The 22,280-nt window shown below is 36.1% G+C and overlaps 1 protein-coding gene across 1 annotated transcript in view; it reads right to left on the bottom strand.

Moving 5' to 3' along the window:
• Positions 1–22,280, bottom strand: part of RAPGEF6 (Rap guanine nucleotide exchange factor 6) — a 235,841-nt gene that overhangs the window by 36,779 nt on the left and 176,782 nt on the right. Inside the window, exons 17-23 of the mRNA XM_045026507.1 lie at positions 21,800–22,043; positions 14,563–14,720; positions 11,224–11,464; positions 9,034–9,417; positions 3,428–3,639; positions 2,454–2,577; positions 286–309 (exon numbers count right to left, since the gene is read on the bottom strand). Coding sequence (XP_044882442.1) covers positions 286–309; positions 2,454–2,577; positions 3,428–3,639; positions 9,034–9,417; positions 11,224–11,464; positions 14,563–14,720; positions 21,800–22,043 — 1,387 coding nt within the window. The remainder of the gene's footprint in view (positions 1–285; positions 310–2,453; positions 2,578–3,427; positions 3,640–9,033; positions 9,418–11,223; positions 11,465–14,562; positions 14,721–21,799; positions 22,044–22,280) is intronic.

Here is a 22,280-nt window from a genome sequence, read left to right as displayed (position 1 = left end):
TTTATTTGTTTTCAAAAATACTCTGCATTACACTGTAATTAGATAACAGTTTCTCTTTCTGCATTAAACTAAAGTTGAAACAGCTTATCTAGAACATAAAATCAACTGCTGACTGGAAATAGTGTTTGTTCCTGATTTTTTCTAAATCTGTTTACCAAATATATGTATTGCAGGGTTAATAAAATGCATGCTGTATTTCAAATGCATGCACTAATGAGGAGGATGCAGTATGTTAAAAGTTGCATAACCTTTGTTTATCTTAGTTGCATTCATCTCTACACTTACCCCAAACTCCTCCACCTCTTCTTCCTGTAAGCAAGAGCCATATACATTGAAGCATGTATTTGAACAGAAAAGCACAGGAAAAATATCACAGTTGACATTCAGGAAGAAAAAGATGAAGACAGGAAAGTATAGAAAAGAAAAAATGCTATCAGGCAAACATTCTTGTCAAAGAATAACATACGGTTTTAATGGAATCTGGGGGGGGGGAGGGGAGAACTCCATACAATATTTTAATGAATATAGAAGAACATATTGCATGTTTTTATGTTTAACCTACAAATTTAAAGCCAAACTCCAGTTAACTTGTAGGAAATATTTAACATGAAAAATCAATATTCGATGTTGCATCATCAAATTCAAACAGCTTACCTGTTATTATTTACTTTTGAGAGACAGAATGAAACCTTTATATCTTTTAGAAAAATTCACATTGTGGGAAGTATTATGAGATTAATGGAATTTAATGCATTAGGATTGTAATTATAAGAAACATACTAAGAAATGGGATCATTATAAATTTGTGTGTTTTTCATTTTGATTGCTTGTGGAAAAATATGTTATTTGACAAATATATTCTGAAGAATTAGAAGCTTTGTTCTAATTAGTAATTAACTTGTCAAAGTATTTGCATGAGCACTAAATTTTTTTTGTTCATTTGTCTTTTTAATCAAAATGTTTTATTGGAGTTTTTATAACAGAGGAAACTGATTGACTATACAGGAGAAACAATGAAACTGACTATAAATAAAATGAAAAAAGAAAGACTTTTTCCCTTCTAATCACAGGTGCTAATTAGAACAATAGTAGACAAAGCATTTTATGAGAGCACTCTGTTTGATGTGCCCCTTAAGATGGCATATCACAGGTGAACTATTTATTTGACATTCAATCAATGTAACAATTAGACTTCATTGTCTCCTGTGAAGCATTTAAAGTATAGATAGATTTTTAGACAGAACTGATCTGTAAATATATGATTTACCTATATAACTGTAATGGTTTCTGATGAGCCGCTATAATTCATCAGATGAATATCTTACGGATTTCATTTTAAATGTGGACTTTTTGCTTGTATAATCTATACTGCTATGAAAGCAAGATCCTTCTCTGAAAAGTGACTATGCTAAAACAACATTGTGGTATGCCACATTTGTAGCTCAATAATTACATACCAAACTTGCTCACATTACAAGTAAAATGGTGCTTTTTCTAAACTGCCAGCCCTGAAAAATCACTATATGAACTGAATACCAAGTTAGGTTCCTTCTGGCAAAGGCCTTGTCTACACTGTCACTTTACAGCGCTACAACTTTCTTGCTCAGGGGTGGAAAAAACACCCTCCCCGAACCCTGCAAGTTTCAGCGCTGTAGAATGGCAGTGTAGACACCGTTGGCAACAGGGCTCCCATTGTGTGTGTGTGTGTGGCGGGGGGTTACAGCGCTGGGAGAGCTCTCTCTCAGCGTTGGTGCTGCAACTACACAGCCAGTTGCTAGTGAAGACATACCCTTAACTAACATTCTTACTGATTCAGTATGGGGTATCATCCTGACTCAGCTGCTGCAGCGGCCACCACACTAAAGTCCTACACTTGGGCTGCGCAAAGGGACCATGGGTGAAGAAGGTGGGGGTAGGGGACCTCTGTACTGTTCCAGCATAAGTCAATTCGACCAGATGCAATATGGCAGGCCTACAGAATGTATATTTACATGGATCTCGAGACTAACATCCTGCACACCTGACATGGAATAGCTGCTGCTTCTTTTCCAGCCAATGGACTACAAGTAGCCTCATGTCTTGTCCCAGATTGGAGAAGGTGGTGGTTCTACTCTGCACTCCATCTGCACACAGCCTGATTATACTCAGGCTGTACGCAGGTGTAGTGATATTTCCCTGTGATGCATAATAAAATAAATAGTGTTTGTACAAACATACCCTAAAGTGCTAGCCAGATTATGAAAAATAAACAGGAATATTTCCATTTTAAAACCATGGTAAAATATATTCCTTAATCTTACAAATCCCCTTTGGTACAGATTTCACTCTAATGATAAATGTTAATGATAATGAAATCATAATGGAACATAAATACGTGGTCATGCACAAAAACCCACACTCTACCCACTGTATAAGAGATATCTTTAATCCTACTTTCTTGTTTAATTGCACACCTTTGTCTGAACATTACAGCTGGATCCATGTTAGCAGAGGTCATTCTGACGACTTGTCGAATTTCTTTGGCAATCATTCTAAGTTTCTCAAAATTTACCAGGCCATCCACTTTTGAATCATTTCCTGTGCAATGAAATACGTAGAACAAATATAAGCAATATTCATTACTTTTCTAAGGCTGACATGTTATTTGTCTCCCATAATATCACCCTTCAGCAGATGTCAAAAGCCTTTAATTCAAGTATCAGTCAAAACCAGGAAGTAGCATAGTGGCAGAATACAGATGCCAGTCAGGCCCACTCAAAGTAGATAGGAATGCTCGCTCTGCCCTTGTTAATCTAATTCTAAAGTGGCAGCTGTCAGTAGGGGGAAAATGGAACAATTTGACTATGCACAGATTTATTTTCATATGTTAAAATGGTGCAAATATGAAACTGACAACATTTACCCTTTTAAATTAGTTCAAACAATTCTGAGGCAACAGATCTGAAAACTTGCCATATTTAGAATCCTTTAGCCTTTACTAATGAACAACAGAAAACTGTTAAAAAGGGAAGGGTTTTAAATAAAGAGAAATATTTTAAAGCAAAAGTAACCCTCTGCAAGTCACTACATGAAACTAACTCTGCAAATACTGTAATGATGAGTTTTTATGACAGAAACGTATCTGAAGTGTTCTAAACATTGTTTACTACAGTCAAAAGCTCTTCTATCATAACCTTGGAGGTAGTTGATAAAGATTAAGTTTTTTAAATATTTAATATCTCCACTGAATTTTTAATTTTTGTCTAGCATCTGCCTCCTCTGTTATGCATTCTTCATTATATTTCATTTTAATCAAGAAGATACTACATCATGCATTATATTACGTATTCTTTAGAGTCATATAATTTGGAACACTGGACACAAAAGAAGAAAGGATTAAAATATTATTCTAAGTTTTGATTTATTACGTCTCTACATAGGGAGTTACCTTCATGTAGAAATGTAATATCCTTCTTGACAACAGGAAACAGTGGAATAATTGGAGGCTGCATGCTCTGACTGCTAAGAATGTTGCGGTACTTTGCCATGTTTCTAGATGGATCAAAAAGATCTTGAAGGTCTCTAAGGTGCTTTTCATACTTGCTTGGTAGCTTTTCCCAAGTACCTCTGAGTCGTGCTACTGGTGCCAGATTTAGCCCACTGTAAAAGATAATTTTTTCCATTATCAGCTGTTAAATGGACACTATTGCATTTAATAAGATGGTGAAGGCTTTTTTAAAAAGGGAAAATGGATTTTTAAAAGACTAACTTTAAATCTGGGTATTTGCCACACTGCAGCCAAATAAGTTACCAATAAGCCACTGCTGGGCACTCTCCTGAACACTGAAAATGGGACATGAAGAGTATGATAACACTTTCATAGTCATAGTATGCCAATTAAAAAATATAGTTCCAAGACAAATCTATTACCTGTGTTCAGCTAAGTTAACAACCAACCATTTTTTGACAGTGAGATTCTATACCAAAGAAAGGATATCAAGGGTGAAAAATTAATGAAGTGATTAGGAGGTACAGTTACAGTAAGAAGGCAAGAGAAATGAGCAGAACATTCATTACAAACACAAGTGGGGAGAATCTTAGAAGGAACAGATTGGGAGCCTTTATAATGGGTAGTATTGATATGCAAATTAGTGAAAGAGGTAGATATTTCAAAAAAATTGTTACATCTGACTCATTTGGTGCATGTTACAATGCTTAAAAAATTACAGACAGGTGCACATTTTATAAATCAAATTAAAAATCTCCATCCACTAAGTTAAAGTTGCATAAGAATCATACAGTCATTAGATTAATGACTTTTGTTCATCAGTACCATGGATCCTTATAGTTTCAGAACAGCAAGATGCATTCTATTCTGCCTCATGCATCAGCAAAAATATTCTGTGAATTCTGATTCTCCAGAATCTTTATTATACATGGGTTACGAAGCAGAACACACACAGCTTGATATTCAGATTGCCAGTAGTACAAGTGCAACCAGCTGTTAGAAAAATCTTGCTTTGATATGTACACTGAACAAACCCGGGAGGAAAAATAGGTCAGTTATACTAAGTAGAATGACTTTAAAAAAATTATAGCTACTAAAAAAGATAGCTTGTCCATCATCCTCTCTCACACACCTGCTTTCTATAGGAAGTTTCTTTCAGTATATATTAGATTTGGGTTCCAAAACCAACCAATTGTGCTCTCTGTCCATATTATTAGCTGGGTAGGTATGTCAGTTAAATTCAGCTGCACCCCCTATTTTTCTACTCAGTCACAACTGGTTTGCTCCATTTGCAACCCAAAACAAGACTTATGATTTTCACATTTACACCGCATACATTAGCAATACAGAACAGTCAATATTAGATTATGTTGCACTTAAATCACTAAACTAAGATTTGCTGTTATTGATCAGGACACTGCTCTATGAAACCAAAACAACTGTCCTTTCTGAAAGGCAGCAAATAAATAAGCCTCTTTTTAATATGACATGATAGGGATTAGATATCCTTTTGTTTTATTACATTTTGTCTATGCTACCACAGAAAGCAAGAAATGAAGATCAACTTACTTGTCAGCAGAAAATAAATGTCTCATTTTCTTTTGAAATATAACAACTGAAATTTGGAAGAGTTTTTCCGCCCCCCGATAAAATCATCCCTGTGCTTATCCACTATCCTTAGGGGCAGATTAGGGCACTTAAGTACTGCCCTACACTGGGTGAGGGGGTAGAGTTGCCTACAGGGCAGTCACAAGGAAGCTTTGGGACTGAAAGAGACAATTTCTTCTTGAGGGGAATGCAAAGAGGAAATGCACCTGCTGTGCTCCCTTAGGAGGGTGCATCATGAGCTCCCTGGTGTAACAGCCAGATGCAGCGGCTGTTGGTGTGCAGGGTTGGTCATGGTCCTTTCCTCCTGTTGCCTCTTTAGGGGAAGTTGTGCCTCAAAGAGACCCAGGATAGCAATCACAACTGGCGTTACTCTAGGGACAAACTGAGAGAAAGGCTCCTTGCATTCGGACTCCTTTCCCGTGCGTGCTCATTCAATCCCAGCTAAACCTGGCCTTTAATACGTGATCAGGACATTTTCCAGCCCCACAAAAAACTAATGACCGTGACATGTCAAAATCAGTACAACTGATTTTTTTGTTTGACAGATAATTTGGCAGCCCTGCAGAGAAGATAACATCCACAAAATGCTTACCCCTTAGCATGATTACCACATTAAATACTTTGAATGTGAATATAATATTTTCAATTTGAGAGGTTAAACATGACAGATAATAATTTTCCAACTGCAATAAGAATTTCCATGATAAAACTTTTTAAAACCTTTCATTACAATGCAACAGTCAAATAATAAAGTCAATGAATCAATTTAATCCTCTAAGTGCTGTATTTTTTCCCAGGAATTTACATTTAGGAAAACAAGTAAGGTGTTTCTTTTGCCGTTAACCCTAATTTGGCAGCACAGATAATAGGTAATAGTAGGTAATGGTATTTCATCTCTGGCCTACTAATTTTGAAGCGTACTTGAAATTTTGTATTAGCTCAATCCCTAGAGGATTTTTATGACACTCATATGCTTCCAGTGCTGGATAAGAAGGGAAAAGAATATCATTTAACGTGCTCTCTCTTGTAGAAGGCATTTGGATTCACAGATTATTAATGAAAAGGCTTCCAAGTAATATTTCAGCATCTGATGTTATATACAGGTGAAATCAGAATTCCTTTCAATCAGTATATACTGAGGTATCTGCAGTAATAATATAATAATAATAGTGCACAAATAAGTTGATTAATATTCAGTATATTTTAGTACTCTTTATTTAAAGCAGGGTTGTACTGGTACTTGACGACTCTTATTAAAAAATAATTGGCCCAAGACAAAGTACATATTTCTAGTGGCATTTTACCGTATTATTAATTTTCTTAAAACAGAATCAGTATCTATATTGATACAGATTGAAAGAGTAAAAACAAATCTAACAAAATATATCAATTTATATTTACAGTCAGATTAAAGTGTTATGATCATGAAGCCTAATCTTGCATCAATCCTCATACTAGTCTAATCTGCTGGTTTAATGCCACTCTCTTGTAGAAAAGGGTATTTTTAACATAACATGGACATTATTATTAGTCTTTCGTAGTACCCACAAATATTAAACACGGAAAGACATTCCTGACCCAAAAAGGTTAAATTCCCACAGTGAAAGTATTCTATGCAGATCAGTACAGAGAAGAGTAGAAAACACTTGTCATTTTGCAATACATTCAAAAATATAATATAGGAAATGATTTAAGCAGGAAAATAAGGCACAAATGAAGTTACTTTAAAATATTTATATCATTCTGGTCATACTATAAGGAGATTATCAAAAAAATATACAAGCAAGAATACCACATGATAAAGGGATTTACAGGTCTTAGTTTACAAGGTTACAGAAACTCAATCTATATCCTTTAGAAAAAAGCAGCTTAAAATGATGTATATATTGAACACACACCAAAAAAGCAGATAAGGGAGGACCCTCACTGAGTCCTACAAGCTCCTGAAGGCACCAGAATGGTTTCATGATGGCTCTTAGGATTTATAATATACACAAGGGAAGAAAAGCTTGAGAAGGGTTGGTGTCCCGTGCTAAAGCAATTTTTGAGAGGATTTAGTTTTTATAGGAGTACTTATTATAGAGAACTAGTAGGGGCAATATTGTGAGCCACTATTGGGATGGTTTGAAGTAGCAGGACATATATTTGACTATATGGACCTTAGGAAATGCATGACAATTTTAGTTTCAATAACGACCCTTAGTACAACATTTATGGGATGCCATGCAAACAATTTCTGTAATTACTGTCTCAGCAACCTTAAACAGCTCATACATCTCTGTATGAAAAGATGAATTTACATTTTATTGGAAAAAATTAACTACTTTATAACATCACCCACAATAAGTTTTTTTTTTTTAAAGAACAAAATGATTTGGAAACTCAGTCTAAGATTACCGCTCTATATATCAAAGATAAAAGGAAGTGCATTTTAATATCATGCAGTTATGTAATTCACCATTGTCGTGATTAGTGGAATAAAAAAAATGTTAGAAATTTTGTTTAACTCAAGTACACAGTTGTATAAATAGACTAAAAAAGCATCAAAACTGGTTAATTTTAAAATAAATACAAAATCGGCACAATTTTCCCCAAATACTATTGCCAAATCATTTGCATATCTGATCAATCTTATAAACAAAAGCTATCAGTCATAACAATGTGCCCTCCAGACACATGCAGAAATAACTATGCTAAGGGAAGGAAGGTATTATCCAGACACAGCATGCCAAATTGCAAATGGGTTACTTGTGGCACAGCCAAAAAAAGGCACGTTTCCTTAGAAATATGGGTAAAAACAAAGGCTGATTTCTCGAACAAGACTTCAATCCTAGAGGGCCTGATGAAGACAAAATATAGTCAGGTAGAGTAGTTCCTACCCATGAGAAACTAGGCATTAGGAAATGGCGATGAGGGTATCTATTTCTGCACATCTATATGCACAGTACAGATCTCTTCAGGATTAGCTTCACAAATGGATAGCCCCGAATAAAACAGAATCACATATGTTCCGTAAATCAGGCTAAGGGAATTAAAGGGTGGAAAAAACTTCAAATATCATAATTCTCAGAAATAGTATTAGTGTTGATTGGCTGAAAAATTAGTCCAGATAGACGTATTGTGAAGAATTGTCTTTTTGACAAATGATGGGGTCTAGGCAATTGAGAACAGGACATTTGTTTGGCTCAGCCTATACAAGTCAATGAAGTTGCATATGGTATAAATCAGAATTAGTCCCAAAATGCAAAGAAAGAACCCAAATATATCAAGTAGAGAGAACAGAAAAGGTGCTGAGTGACTGGTTAGAGAACAGAGGAAAATGTAAACTAGCAGACTAAGATGAGACAGACTGGAGACTGGGTTAGGGAAGAGTCTACAAGAGTGAGGGGGGAAAAATGATGTAACCGCCTTATCTCTGGTTTCTTTCAAATACGCAGGGAGAAAGTAATGATGAGTGAAAAGGAAGTATACTCAAAAGCCCAAAGTACTCAGGAATCAGAGAAGCAGAGCAACCAATGAAAACAGCAGCAATATTCAGCAGGTTTCTAAGGTTTCTAAACCAAGAGCACGGCTCGTCCAAACACACTCTCTCCTTTACTTATCCTCATGGACAGCAAAGAATACACAGGTAACAGTTAAGGAGCAATGACAAATACCACAGTACAAACACTTTAAAAAATTGAGGGCAAGGGAGGGGGAAAAAATGTAGTGAATTTATACCTTTTTGTATAGACTGGTACGCTGTGCAACTTGAAAATTTGTTTTAAAACATACTGTACCCCCACAAGTTGTTGGCAGACTAATATTCTCTTTTCTTCCTTACAATGGAAGTTATTAAAATTGCATTTGATGCCACAATCATATTCAGCTCTAATTTAATATGAGTAAAAAATATAAAATTCAGATGATCAATATCTGCCAAAATAATAGTACTTTACCTTATAACGGCAAACATGGAATTGAAGTTCTTGCACTCTCGACAGTGTAGGGCAATTTTAATGAAATGCTTAACAATCTTCATTCTTTTGAGCTGGTTGGGCTCTGTTAAAATTTCTGTGGCAACCCAGAATGTCTCTTGGTTAATGACATCCTCAAACTGTTTCAGGTGAGCATTTCCTGTTTTGGAGTCCATCTTATAGAGGTCATCGATGTATTCAGTAGGCTCAATATTGCGAAATAATTCAAAGTCCCTCATTGATAGCTGAGTAGCCACCTCAATGGTGCTCAGCTGAAGAAGAGAAATCTGACTCTCTCTAAGCAGCTCCTGGGCATCCTCATCTGAGCATAATGTCTCTGTTTCCATATTGTTTTTCAGATAATACCTAAAGGTAAATTGTATTATTATAATAAACTTTAGAGCAGCTTTCCTCTGACATTCTGAATGTTCTTTACATACAATTAAATTTAACATCACCCCTTGATGCCTCAGCATTATCCCCACTTAACCTTGCCAGTTGGTACATCTGTCATCTATAATGGACATGTCTAGCACCTAACAGTGAGAGGCAATTTGGGAATGGAACTCAGGTGAGTTCCAACTCTCAGCTTCTTACTCTACCCACTGCACAATGCTGTCATTACCAAAGTGAAAAAGTTTAATATGCTATGAGGCCATTTTAATATTTTCTTCCTCTTCATTAATCACTAGTTTCTATATACTAGCCTGCAATAGTGTAGAGAATAGCCTTGCCCTTCAGTAAAAGGTCAGTAGCTTGTCTATTTGCAAATGCAGCAGTAAATTAACATTTTGAATGGCCCTGGATCCTGAGAAATATTTGAAAACTTGATGTAAATGTATTTTCCCATTTTTGATGGAAAAATTAGCATAATATATTAACATGTACATGAAGCACACAGTACTCAGGAAATGAAAAGGCATGCAAGAAAATCACTTTCATGGTCCAAAGGAGATCACTTACAGATATAGAAATGACTCTCCTTCATAAATTCTCTATTGCCTTGTAAGGAGAATTGAACAGAATTTTCTACTTTCTAACACATCTTCTGGCCTGGATCAGATCATCAGGCAATGTGCTAAAGCCCTTAACGTTTGTGAGACAACTCACAATGATTTGCATAAAAGCTGATGCACGTATCTTAAGTTAATATCAACTAGCTGTAATATTACATTTTAGGAAAAAGAAAGTTAGCATATCTTTTGATTAGAAGGTAAATATGGTAAACATCATTAGAGTATATATATTATTCCTTTTTAATGTAAACCATTGTATATCTTGCACTGACCTTCTGAATTGAGTTATCTAGTGACTGAACCTATTTCAAACTTTTTTAAACACTAAAGTTTATCTGCCATGTATTACTCAGATACCATACTTTCCTAATAGTCAGATATCCAACTACCACTTATCATGAACCTCTCCTCCTTTACAGTGATGGATAAAACCATACCAGTGACTAAAAATATTTGTAGGGGAACTCACATTCCTACATCCACGGTGAGAGTGTTTTTTATGACCATCACTTAAACTCAGTTTGAGAGCTCTGAAAAAGTTGCAGTGGCCAGGAAAGCTTTCTTGCAAACTCCTGAGACACTAGACAAGAGAGTTCTGAGAGCTATTGGCATTTATGGAGGAAAAACCTTAGCCCTCACCTCCCAGCAAAACATACTTAGCAGCTGTAGGAAGCCTTCCTTCTAGTGCTGATTAATGGCACTGGAATTCAGTGTAAGTATACAATTTTACAGATGGACAGCATCAGAGATCATAAGTACCAGAATGCGAGGAATAAGTTCTCATCAACTTCAGGTGGAAATGATCTCCCTTCCCCACTCCAAGAAAGCCTGAGATTATAATTACATGCTGAGTGGATGCATAAAATATTTTTTTCTGCCATAAAAGCAGGAAAAGAGCAGACAGGTCAAATAAGCACAGCAAGTAGAAACACTATAATTACAGTTTAAAATAATTCATCTTATTTGCACATAGCCTAGGGCAGCAATTCTGTCAGAATATTTGTGTACACTGAAATAAATGCTTACATCTTGAGCAATTCTCAGTAATATAGGAGACAATTCTAGACTTTCTTCTCCAGTTTTAATAGAGACACTGTTCTGCTTCACTTTTAAAGACAAAGTCAAACAAAACAAAACAAAACAAGTACAATTTTACCTTCCATTGAGCTGGATTCTGTCTGCTAATTTGGAGAACTGATCTGGAAGCCTTCTCTGTTTGATGACTCCCTCAGGACTAACAGACACCTCACAGAGAGAGTAGGTTTCTGGGGCTCCTATCAAGTTGAATTCGTGCGCTGCATGACTCACAACTTCTTTTGCAGTAGTGTCTTTGCTTATTATAATGTAACAGCTTTGTTGATCTGCTTTGAAAACTCTTATAACTTGATCTGGAATATCTAAATTTAAAGAAAAACATCTTTAAAATGCAAAACTGATACTTCCCTTGAAAGGATAAAGTATTCATCTGTCAGATGGGGTGGAAAACACTTAGGTCTAGATAAAAAGTAAATTCTCAATATTTGTTCTCTTTTTTCTAAAAATCCATCCTGTTTTTTCCATAATTAAGAAAAGTTAATTACTTTCACAGGATGCAGTGTTCTTGCAGCTGTGTCAGTACCAGGACACTAGCGAAACAAGATGGGTGAGATAATGTCTTTTATTGAACCAACTTCTGATGGTGAGACAGACAAGCTTTTGAGCAACACAGAGCTCTTCCTCAGGTCTGGGAAAGTTACACAGTATGTCGCTGGTAAATTCAAGGTCAAATAAATAGTTTAGCATGAATAGATAGCACATATTCTAAGGGTCCGTTCAAGCTGAAGTCTCTTTTTCCAAGGAAAAAGAATAGTAATTTATGATTTGCTACCAGCAGCCTTTCCCAGTTGGAAGAAAAAGTAGTCTCGCAGCAGCTGTAACTGAGTTGAAGAGGGGACGAAACAAGGTATTGAGAAAATGCGGACCTAAACAACCTGGTGAACAAAAACTGTGATTCTACCAACTTCTTCACTATGGGTCTATCTATTTGTATAGTAAAAGCCGCCTCAGTCATATTAATGAATGGTGGACAACTAAAGTTTAGATCTCCCATATGGGTGGGGGAGGGTACTTAGAAAGAACTGTTAGATAAAAGTAAAAATAATTTGTATGTAAGTATTAATTTGAAGTGGAAAAGCTGAGAACAAACAGGGTAAATATTTTATTATGGAAAAAAAGTGTCTACATTGATAAGAAGAATCAGAAACCAACAAAGGGCCATCTATTGATAACCCTCAGAGGAGTAATGAAACCTTACAAAACAATCTGTCTGTACTGAATAAACAAGCATTATAATGTCTGATTCTTATGAACAGTATTTGATGTAAAAATACAAATTCAATGTTTAAAGCAAACAATTTTGATGCAATTTTGAAAATTTACCAAGAAACTTATCTTGATATACCTGTTAAAATCTACAAAATACATGCGTTAGAACCTATAAATAGGAATGCACATTTTAAAAAATTTTATTACTTTATTTTACCAGTCACAAAGAGAGACATACCAATACCAATTACTTTGGTTTGGGTTCTGTTGCTGATTTTTCTGTTTGTTTTTGTTTAGATGTAAATAGTATTTTAAAAAATCTATTTTCCCATTCATGATTCAATTTGTAGGGAAAAAACAGTGGACATTCAAGTTGGCAAGCAAAAAGTTTTATTACCAAAAAAAAAAAAAAATCAAACATACCACCACCAGATAGCCCTTATATAGCACTTTTCATCAGTAGATCTTCAAGTGCTTTACAGAGGAGGTCAGTCGCATTATTCCCATTTTACAGATGAGGAAACTGAGGCATGGTGTGGGGAAGTGACTTGCCCACGATCAACCAGCAGGCTAGTGAAATAGAATCCATGTCTCCTGAGTCTCAGTTCAGTGCTATACCCACTAAGCCACACCACCTCCCCCATAAAATAAATAGTTGGTTTAGTTAAAAATGGGTTATTGGGTGTGCAAATGTCCAATAAACAACAATAATCCTAATCCTAAAGTTTATGATGCAAATAAAAAATTGTAAACAAATATTGGCAATTAAAAACTATGTTCATTTCGACATACAAGACATGCAATACAAAGAAGATTAGGCTGCCAGAACTCAGGATACTTACAGTAAAAACCAACAGCTGCAGGCAGCAAAAACAAAAATAAATCCATTTATGTAAACATAAAATCTACAGATTACAATAATCATCAATAGTCAAATGAATGTAATATGCTGATCTGCCAAAAAGCTATTTTATACTTCCTTACATTCAAAAATGACTTTGCACACGCATACTATTAAACTGGATACTGGTTAAGAACGATTAACTGGCCACAGCTAATGACTATGGAAAATCCTACACCAACGTTAAATCAAGATTTTTAGAAAAGTGTTTTTACATATAGAAAAACAATGCATTTGCAGCAAGAAGGAAAGTGATTTGTCATGGATATTTATGTATAAGATATATGTGCACATCTATTTTACAAGAGAAGTTATGAAGATAAAGTTAAGTTAAATTTATAAAATCTTAGCCAAAAGGCAGATTAATGAATGTATAATTATGCTTAGAATTTACATATAGAATAAGGAAACACGTGATTCTGGCTTGACATGTTTACCAGCAGCTGCATATGATCAACATTTGCCTCCTGCAGCCACTCCATTCCTATAGCAGCAGCAACAGAGAGGCATAGGTAATAAAACTGAAAAGTTTTATTTTTGTTTTTCAAAAATATATTTGAATGAATGAAATGCTCATCAAGGTGTGGGACCAACAGCACTAGCTCGGTACCATACAGGTCCTACCCTTACCCGATATGCTTTCAGAGTGTTTTTTCATGGACTGCACATGAACAGAAGCTACGGTAGGAGGGGCACAGGCGTTGGGAGGAGATGGTAAAGAAGTGGTGAGGGAGCAGACAAAGCCAAGCCACTCTCACTGAAATAGTGGTAGAGCTCTCAAAATGGCAGGCACTTGAGATGGCAGGTTCTGCTTTTGCTTGGAGAGAAGAGCGAGCTCTCAAGTTACGGCAAAGGAGACCTGGCATGAAGGCTTAAGAGGTGAGGCTCTTTGGGGGGTTTTGTTGTTTCTCTCCAGTTTGGGACCTGACAGGGCCATGGCATGAATAGGTGAGTACAGCTGACAGGTTTAGTGCTAGTAGAAGGTATTGTTTCCCCCAAAATTGGTACATTCAGTAAAAGTTGCAAATAAAGCTTAAAAGTAAACACACTGTGGAGCCTTTATTCACTGTGGCAATGTCATTGTAAACACTATATAAATGCTAAGAACCAGTAAATAAAAATGTAGTTTTGTAAATTACGTTTCACTAAAATATGTAAACATTCAGAATCTCTGTATATTGATTTGGAAATAGACCTTGCAACATCAACTAATATATTCTCAGACTAAGTGCTCCGGTGGGTTGCAGAGTTCATTACACATATACAACATAGAGAGACATATTATTTTACCTGAAGGATTAGTAAAATCCAGCATGCTGGTTGTAGGCTGCAACAGATCAGGACTACTTGATGAGAGTGTTCCAGGGATAGGCATTATGGCCAAACTGTGTCTGCACTGCCTTGTTCCAACAATACTGTCATCCTGCGACTGGCTTACACTGCCATCACTGTAAAATAGTTTTAAAAATTACCTACATTTAACCCAGGCAAAAGTAAAAATCATTTCTCCTTTGTAGGTGCAATGATGTAAAACAAGAACCTTCTCTAAGTCATAGCTTCCTTAACAACAATCTGATGGACAACACAAGATCGAACAGATTAAAACACAGTACATTACAGAAAAAAAAATCCTTGTGATAACACCACAGAATAAATCTGTCCTTTAGGTTTAATTTAACTCCATTTCTTAATTGATTACTTTTGAACATTACCAAAATATTCTGCACAAGAGTAAAAATATTAGGGTGTGAATTAGTTTGGAGGTAAAAGAAATATTGCTCCAAACAAGCTATAATGTAAAATACCTTATAAAATTACCCAATACATAAGTACTTAGATATTGTATCTGACATACTAGCTTGGTGATATATAGAGAGAGACCAGGTGAATACACATTGTAGGCTAAGTCATTCATGCCCATTTACAGCATAACTAGTGGGATGGTGAAAGTGTTGTTCAGCACAGCATAAAACATTGGAGTAGAAATTTCCATATGGGTGGCCCTATGCAGTTCATCTGAACAATGCAGCTGACTATGCCTTTACTAGTCATGGCCAAATGTTTTAATCTTTTTTTATTATAAAAATTAGGGCTGTCAAGCGATTAAAAATATTAATCGTGATTAATTGCACTGTTAAACAATAATAGAATACCATTTATTTAAATATTTTTGGATGTTTTTTACATTTTCAAATATATTGATTTCAGTTATAACACAGTATACAAAGTGTACAGTGCTCACTTCATGTTTATTTTTTATTACAAATATTTGCACTGTATAAAAACAAGCAAAATAGTATTTTTCAATTAATCTAATATAAGTACCGTAGTGAAACCTCTTAGCATGAAAGCTGAACTTACAAATGTAGAGTAATGTACAAAAACCCTGCATTTAAAAATAAAATAATCATAGAACTGTAGGGGACCTCAATCTATCTAGTCCAGTCCCCTGCACTCATAGCAGACCATTCCTGACAGGTGTTTGTCTAACCTGCTCTTAAAAAGCTCCAATGATGGAGATTCCACAGTCTCCCTAGGCAATTTATTCCAGTGCTTAACCACCCTGATAGTTAAGAGGTTTTTCTTAATGTCCAACCTAAACCTCCCTTGCTGCAATTTAAGCCCATTGCTTCTTGTCCTATCCTCAGAGGTTAAGAAAAACAATTTTTCTTCCTCCTCCTCATAACAACCTTTTACATACTTGAAAACTGTTATCCTGTCCCCTCTCAGTCTTCTCTTTTCCATATTAAACAAGCCTAATTTTTTCAATCTTCCCTCATAGGTCATGTTTTCTAGACCTTTAATCATTTTTGTTGCTCTTCTCTGGACTCTCTACAATTTGTCTACATCCTTCCTGAAATGTGGAGCCCAGAATGGGACACAATAGTCCAGTTGAGGCCTAATCAGAGCAGAGTAGAGCGGAAGAATTACTTCTCGTGTCTTGCTTACAACACTTCTGCTAATACATTCCAGAATGATGTTTGCTTTTTTTTTTTTGCAACAGTGCTACACTGTTGACTCATTTAGCTTGTGGTCCACTATGACTTCCAGATCCCTTCCTAGGCAGTCATTTCCCATTTTGTATGTGTGCAACTGATTGTTGCTTCCCGAACGGAGTACTTTGCATTTGTCCTTATTGAATTTCATCTTATTTATTTCAGACCATTTCTCCAGTTTGTCATGATCATTTTCAATTTAAATCCTCGAAAAGAAGAGGAGTACTTGTGGCACCTTAGAGACTAACAAATTTATTTGAGCATAAGCTTTCGTGGGTTACAGTCCACTTCTTCCTATCCTCCAAAGCACTTGCAACCCCGCCCAGCTTGGTATCTTCCGCAAACTTTGTAAGTGTAATCTATATGCCATTATCTAAATCGCCGATGAAGATATTAAACAATCCAGACCCAGAACTGATCCCTGCGGAACCCCACTTGTTATGCCCCTCCAGCATGACTGTGAATCACTGATAACTACTCGCTGGGAATGGTTTTCCAACCAGTTTTGCACCCACCTTATAGTAGCTCCATCTAGGTTGCATTTCCCTAGTTTGTTAATGAGGTCATGCGAGACAGTATCAAAAGCTTTACTAAAAATATACCACATCTACATCTTCCCCTCCACCCCCCCATCCACAAGGCTTGTTACCCTGTCAAAGAAAGCTATCAGGTTGGTTTGACACGATTTGTTTTTGACTGTTTGACTGTTACTTATCACCTTAATGTAAAACTTTAGGACTAAGTGGACTTTCTAGGTTCTACTTCTTGTTCAGCCAATCGCTCAGACAAACAAGTCTGTTTACATTTTTAGGAGATAATGCTGCCCGCTTCTTGTTACAATGTCACCTGAAAGCGAGAACAGGCGTTTGTATGGCACTGTTGTAGCCAACATCACAAGATATTTACATGCCAAATGCGCTAAAGATTCATATGTCCCTTCATGCTTCAACCATCATTCCAGGGGACTTGCGTCCATGCTGATGTTTTTGACTGCAATTATGTAACAAACAAACAAATCTACATTTGTAAGTTGCACTTCACAACAGATTGCACCACAGTATTTGTATGAGGTAAATTGAAAACTACTATTTCTTTTATCACTTTTGCAGTGCAAATATTTGTAATAAAATAGACACTTTGATTTCAATTACAACACAGAATACAATATATATGAAAATGTAGAAAAACATACAAAATATTTAATAAATTTAAATTGGCATTCTATTTTTAATAGTGTGATTAAAACTGTGATTTTTTTGAGTTAGTCGTGTGAGTTAATTGCGATTAATTGACAGCCCTAATAAAAATATGTAGAAGCAGCAAAGAATCCTGTGGCACCTTATAGACTAACAGACGTTTTGCAGCATGAGCTTTCGTGGGTGAATACCCACTTCTTGGTATTCACCCACGAAAGCTCATGCTGCAAAACGTCTGTTAGTCTATAAGGTGCCACAGGATTCTTTGCTGCTTCTACAGAACCAGACTAACACGGCTACCCCTCTGATAATAAAAATATGGTTGCCTAACTAAGATTATGCTGTGATCTCCAAAGGACCTCTGCTCTCTCTGCAACATGAAGCAAATGGCCTTTGTTTTCCTCCCATACAGGGGCACTGCCATTGAGGAACACATCTCTGAATCCAGCAGCTTTTTTTCTAAGGGACCTGGATGCTACTGCTTTCATATTTCCAGTTGTCTGGTTTTTCCCCAGTCAGAAATGCTCCAGAGTATTACATGATGAAGTACACAAGAGCTGAATGAAGCAGCACCTGAGGTCCAGCAGAGAAACTGCTAGACCTGTTTAATCCTGCAAATTGGGCTCTCAATAGGTAAGTGGAAGATCCACGGGGAACCTGGAGCCTGTTACAGGATCATAAAAAGGGAAAGTTCTCATTTCCAAGAAGAGCAATTGCTGATACACTGCTACTCTGATATAACGCGAACCGATACAACATGAATTCGGATATAATGCGGTAAAACAGCCCTCCAGGGGGGTGGGGCTGTGCACTCCAGTGGATCAAAGCAAGTTCGCTATAACGCAGTTTCACCTATAATGCGGTAAGGACAGCATTATATCGAGGTAGCAGTGTATTTGTACCTGGTTTGCACACCCTGCTTCTCTTGATTCAGGTTGCAGCAACACAAATCAACTGGGGAAAAAGGTAAAGGAGAGGCCCAACACAAGAAGAACTATAAAGGGTGACTAGCATTAGATAGAGTGGTGCATCAAGCTAGACAGAGGTGCAGCCCTAAGAAAATTGCAGCCCAAAGCACAAACTGTAAGCATTTGGCCACTCATCAAAGAAAAAAAAATCTAGTCACCAGGTCATGCTTCTATATCGGAAGCAAGCACATAATTCACTTGTGGCAGAGAGTTAAAAGAATTTTAAAAGTCTTACCCATTATTAAATGGAATTTTAGCAGCACTTCTCCCAAAACAATCAACTAAGTTGATGGTTTTGTGTATATTTATTTGCAAAATACTTTTTCTTAAGTATGATTTCAGGGAAGTCAGGGAGGAGTTCTGCATTAAGATATAGGAAGAAGAAATCTCTTTGGTTTATTTAGCAGAACACGCTTTGGTTACTTTAATTTTTCAAAGTTTCTGTCCATACGAAACCAAAACTACCTCATCTCTCATTTTAATGTATCCATTGGAGTCTTTTTAATGTAATTATGGAATTTACATACATCTCACCTCTATTTCTAGTACTGTATAAAATACATAACTACAATTTTATGCAGTATTGCTCAAACAAAAGTATCATTAATGACAGCACATATTATTCTAGTCAACTCATAAAAGTAAATTAAAATAAGCCAGAGGCAACATCTATAGATGTAATAGGACAAAGGTGAGGAGGGAAAATGGCCAAGTTTCAGGGAGAATGATTGAGCAAAAGAAGAGTGGGATAATATATTATACAAAGATGGTTAAGAGTCTCAGAACAAGGAAGAAAGATGGATCTTAAGATACGATTTGCATAGAGACAGAGCAAATCAGGTTCTGCTCCAGATGGTGAAGTTACAGTGACTTTTGTGGGGGGAAAAAAGGAAGAGGAGAACCAAGGAAGCTTCAGAAACAGGCTAAGGATCAGAAAAAAATGGATTAGGGACTGGGGGAAAGGGTTTTGAAAACTAAGACAAAGAATTTTGTGCCGATTTAGAAATGGAGAAGCCAGTGAAGATTTCTGAGAATGCAAGCAATCGTGCTGTGTTTCTGCTTTTGGGTACACAGAGTGAATGAGATGAGTCACTTTTTGGACAAATTGAGGTCTGAAGGGTTGCAACTTTAGGACACAAGGGAAAAGGAAGCACGAGTTACAACAGTTTAGGTGAGAGGAAATGAACATAAGAGTAAGCTTTTCTGCAGAGAAGTAGTAAGTGTAGCATCTGATGGAAATGTAAACAAATGATAGATTCATGAAATGCAGGTCAAAGTGTGGGGTGAATTAGAGGATGAAGGTAAAAAGGGAGAAGCAGATACTATAGTTTGGGAGGTGGTGTTCTTATCTATAACAGTTTTGATTTATTGAGCTGAAAGAATTTATGCCAAAAACTGGAACTGAGAAGGTTAAAGGGAGAAGATCTGAGAAAAGAAATGAAACACCAAAGGGAATATAAACTTGGGCATCAGTTTTACAAAGGTAAGTATAAAAACATATCACAAACTGTGAGCATTTTCAAGATACCTAATTTTTTAATCCAAGTGGAGTACTCAAAATTCTGGTGCCAGTTTTTCTTTACTGTATAGGGCCATGAGCTGAGAGGCATGGTAGACGTGCTTATAATCACATTATTGGATCACCAAAATAGGGTCAATGTAATTGTGCAGTAACCTGACAAAATTCTACAAATTCTTGAAGCATCCCACACATTGCCTTGGGCAGAAGTGGGGTGATCCAATACTTTTCAGCATATGGTACTATAAATCCCATGAGATGATGAAAACTTAATGGTAAGACTTTTGAGTTTATAGCAGGAAAAAGTACTGGAATTATATATGCTATTCAACAGTACCAAAGAGACTGCACAGAAGTGAAAAAGCATCCATGCTTGTGAGGAAGCTGTATTGGTAAACCCCCAACAACATATAATTAGGCAATTTCTTACCAAAACAATCCCCTGAGAAGGTGATGCAGTAACAGAAAGAAGACAATGTTGAAAACACAAGGAAAATACTGTAAACATTTCAACAATTCTATGATTCTACTGAGGAACATAAATAACAAGGTTTATACAGAAGAGAGAGAAGTGCAGAGAGAAAACCAGATGACTAAAACAAAGAAAAACAAAACAAAACAAAATCAAGCAGATGCAAAGACCTATTACAAACAACACATGAAGATTCCACTTTGACAACTGATGTCTGAATATGAATTAACACCGGGGAAAAATTAACTATGACAGAGACGTTTCTTAGTCTTTAAAATGGCATCACACTTTGATCTCATGTTATATTAAAAGACTTCTGCCATTTTTATATATATTCTATGTACTTAAGGACTAAAAGAAGAGCATACTGATTTTTGGGGGTGGAAATGGTCCAACTTGTTTATAATTAGGAGGACTAGGATGAAAGTGAGAACTAGAAAAATGTAGCTGACTATCAAGACAAGTGTCATAACAATAAGACCTATTAGTCTACTGAAATAGTGTCCCAAGGCAAATTGTTGATGTGCCAGTGCTCGAGTCAGTAACATAGGACACAAAGCACTAAAGAATAACAACAAAGGTGAAAAAGGAGTAAATGAGTTGACCAATTAGGTCTTTTCCATGTTTAACTTTTTAATGTTGTTCTACTTTTGTTAACATCAAATTGATTAAAATGCAAATCCAAACTCAGTATTTTGTCTTATCCAGAATAATTCTTAGCACTTAAAACAATTAGTCTTTGAATATGTTGTAAATATATTCACAGTATAACAGGGTGTTGGTAGCTGGAAGGCTAGTAGTCATTACTGTATGATTTGAGTTGAGATTTCTGAACTGTAAGTCACAGAATAAATATTAAAAAAATATTGCACGTTCAACTGCAGGTACTGAACCACGTGCATAAGGAAAAAAAATTCCTTATGTAAAACACTTTTCCAAATACAGTTACAAAATCCGAATGGGTTGTTATAGACAAAAGCACCTGAACAGATTTAACATATCCACTCATTTTAAACTGAAAGCTAATTAATTAATGCTTTCCCAGTGCCCAGATTGCACAGGTAGTTCCTCATACTCATACTATAACAATTGGTGCTAAAGAGAATAATGACAATCAATCAGATATTTGAATTAAATATTGTGGATAGGCATTCAAAATGATGTAAGAGCAAAGCAGGTTTGAAATTAGGCACATGAAAGGAAAAGGCATTTTCAAACCTATTTTGGTCTAATTCTACAGTTGCTAGTCATATTTGCTGCAGTTTTCTTATACCTATGTAAACAATAGTCACATAAAACCTGAACATTCTAAGCCACTTAGAAAACAACAACTTATTAGACAACAGTTACTCTTCTACCAGAGCAGTCTAACCTACCTAAATAGTTTGGGAGGCAAGATGCTGAATCGTGTCTTGTCTAAAATTTTCCTGATTCTGTTTCTTCCACCAGATACAGTGTTTGCTTTGATTTTCTTGTTTCCTTTCTCGCATGGAAACATCTGTTCCATATCTCCGGGCATATCTGGGATGGAGTAGCGATTACTTTTCTTTTCTGCAATTTTTGGAATATGGGGGACTCCATTTTTCTCCTGTCCTATCCTGCTAAGCAGCTCTTTAAACACTGTAAAAGAAGATAAACCTATTAGAATTTCTTTTTACCTCCTGGAAAGCTTGTTCTTTTAATCCTTCTTCCCATCCCCACCTACCACCATAAAAGAAAGAAATACTGGATAGTATAGTTGTTAACATACACACTGACAATATGGTCAATTTAATATTCCTTTCCTCTTACCACTGAAATCAAGTGGAGTTTCGCTATTGAATTCAATGGGAGAGAGAGTAGGCCCTAAATGACTAA

Source organism: Mauremys mutica, chromosome 8, assembly GCF_020497125.1.
Source record: "Mauremys mutica isolate MM-2020 ecotype Southern chromosome 8, ASM2049712v1, whole genome shotgun sequence".
In the NCBI taxonomy this organism is placed as follows: Eukaryota; Metazoa; Chordata; order Testudines; family Geoemydidae; genus Mauremys; species Mauremys mutica.
Note: the sequence above shows the minus strand (reverse complement) of the source record. Positions and strands in the feature narration are given on the sequence as shown.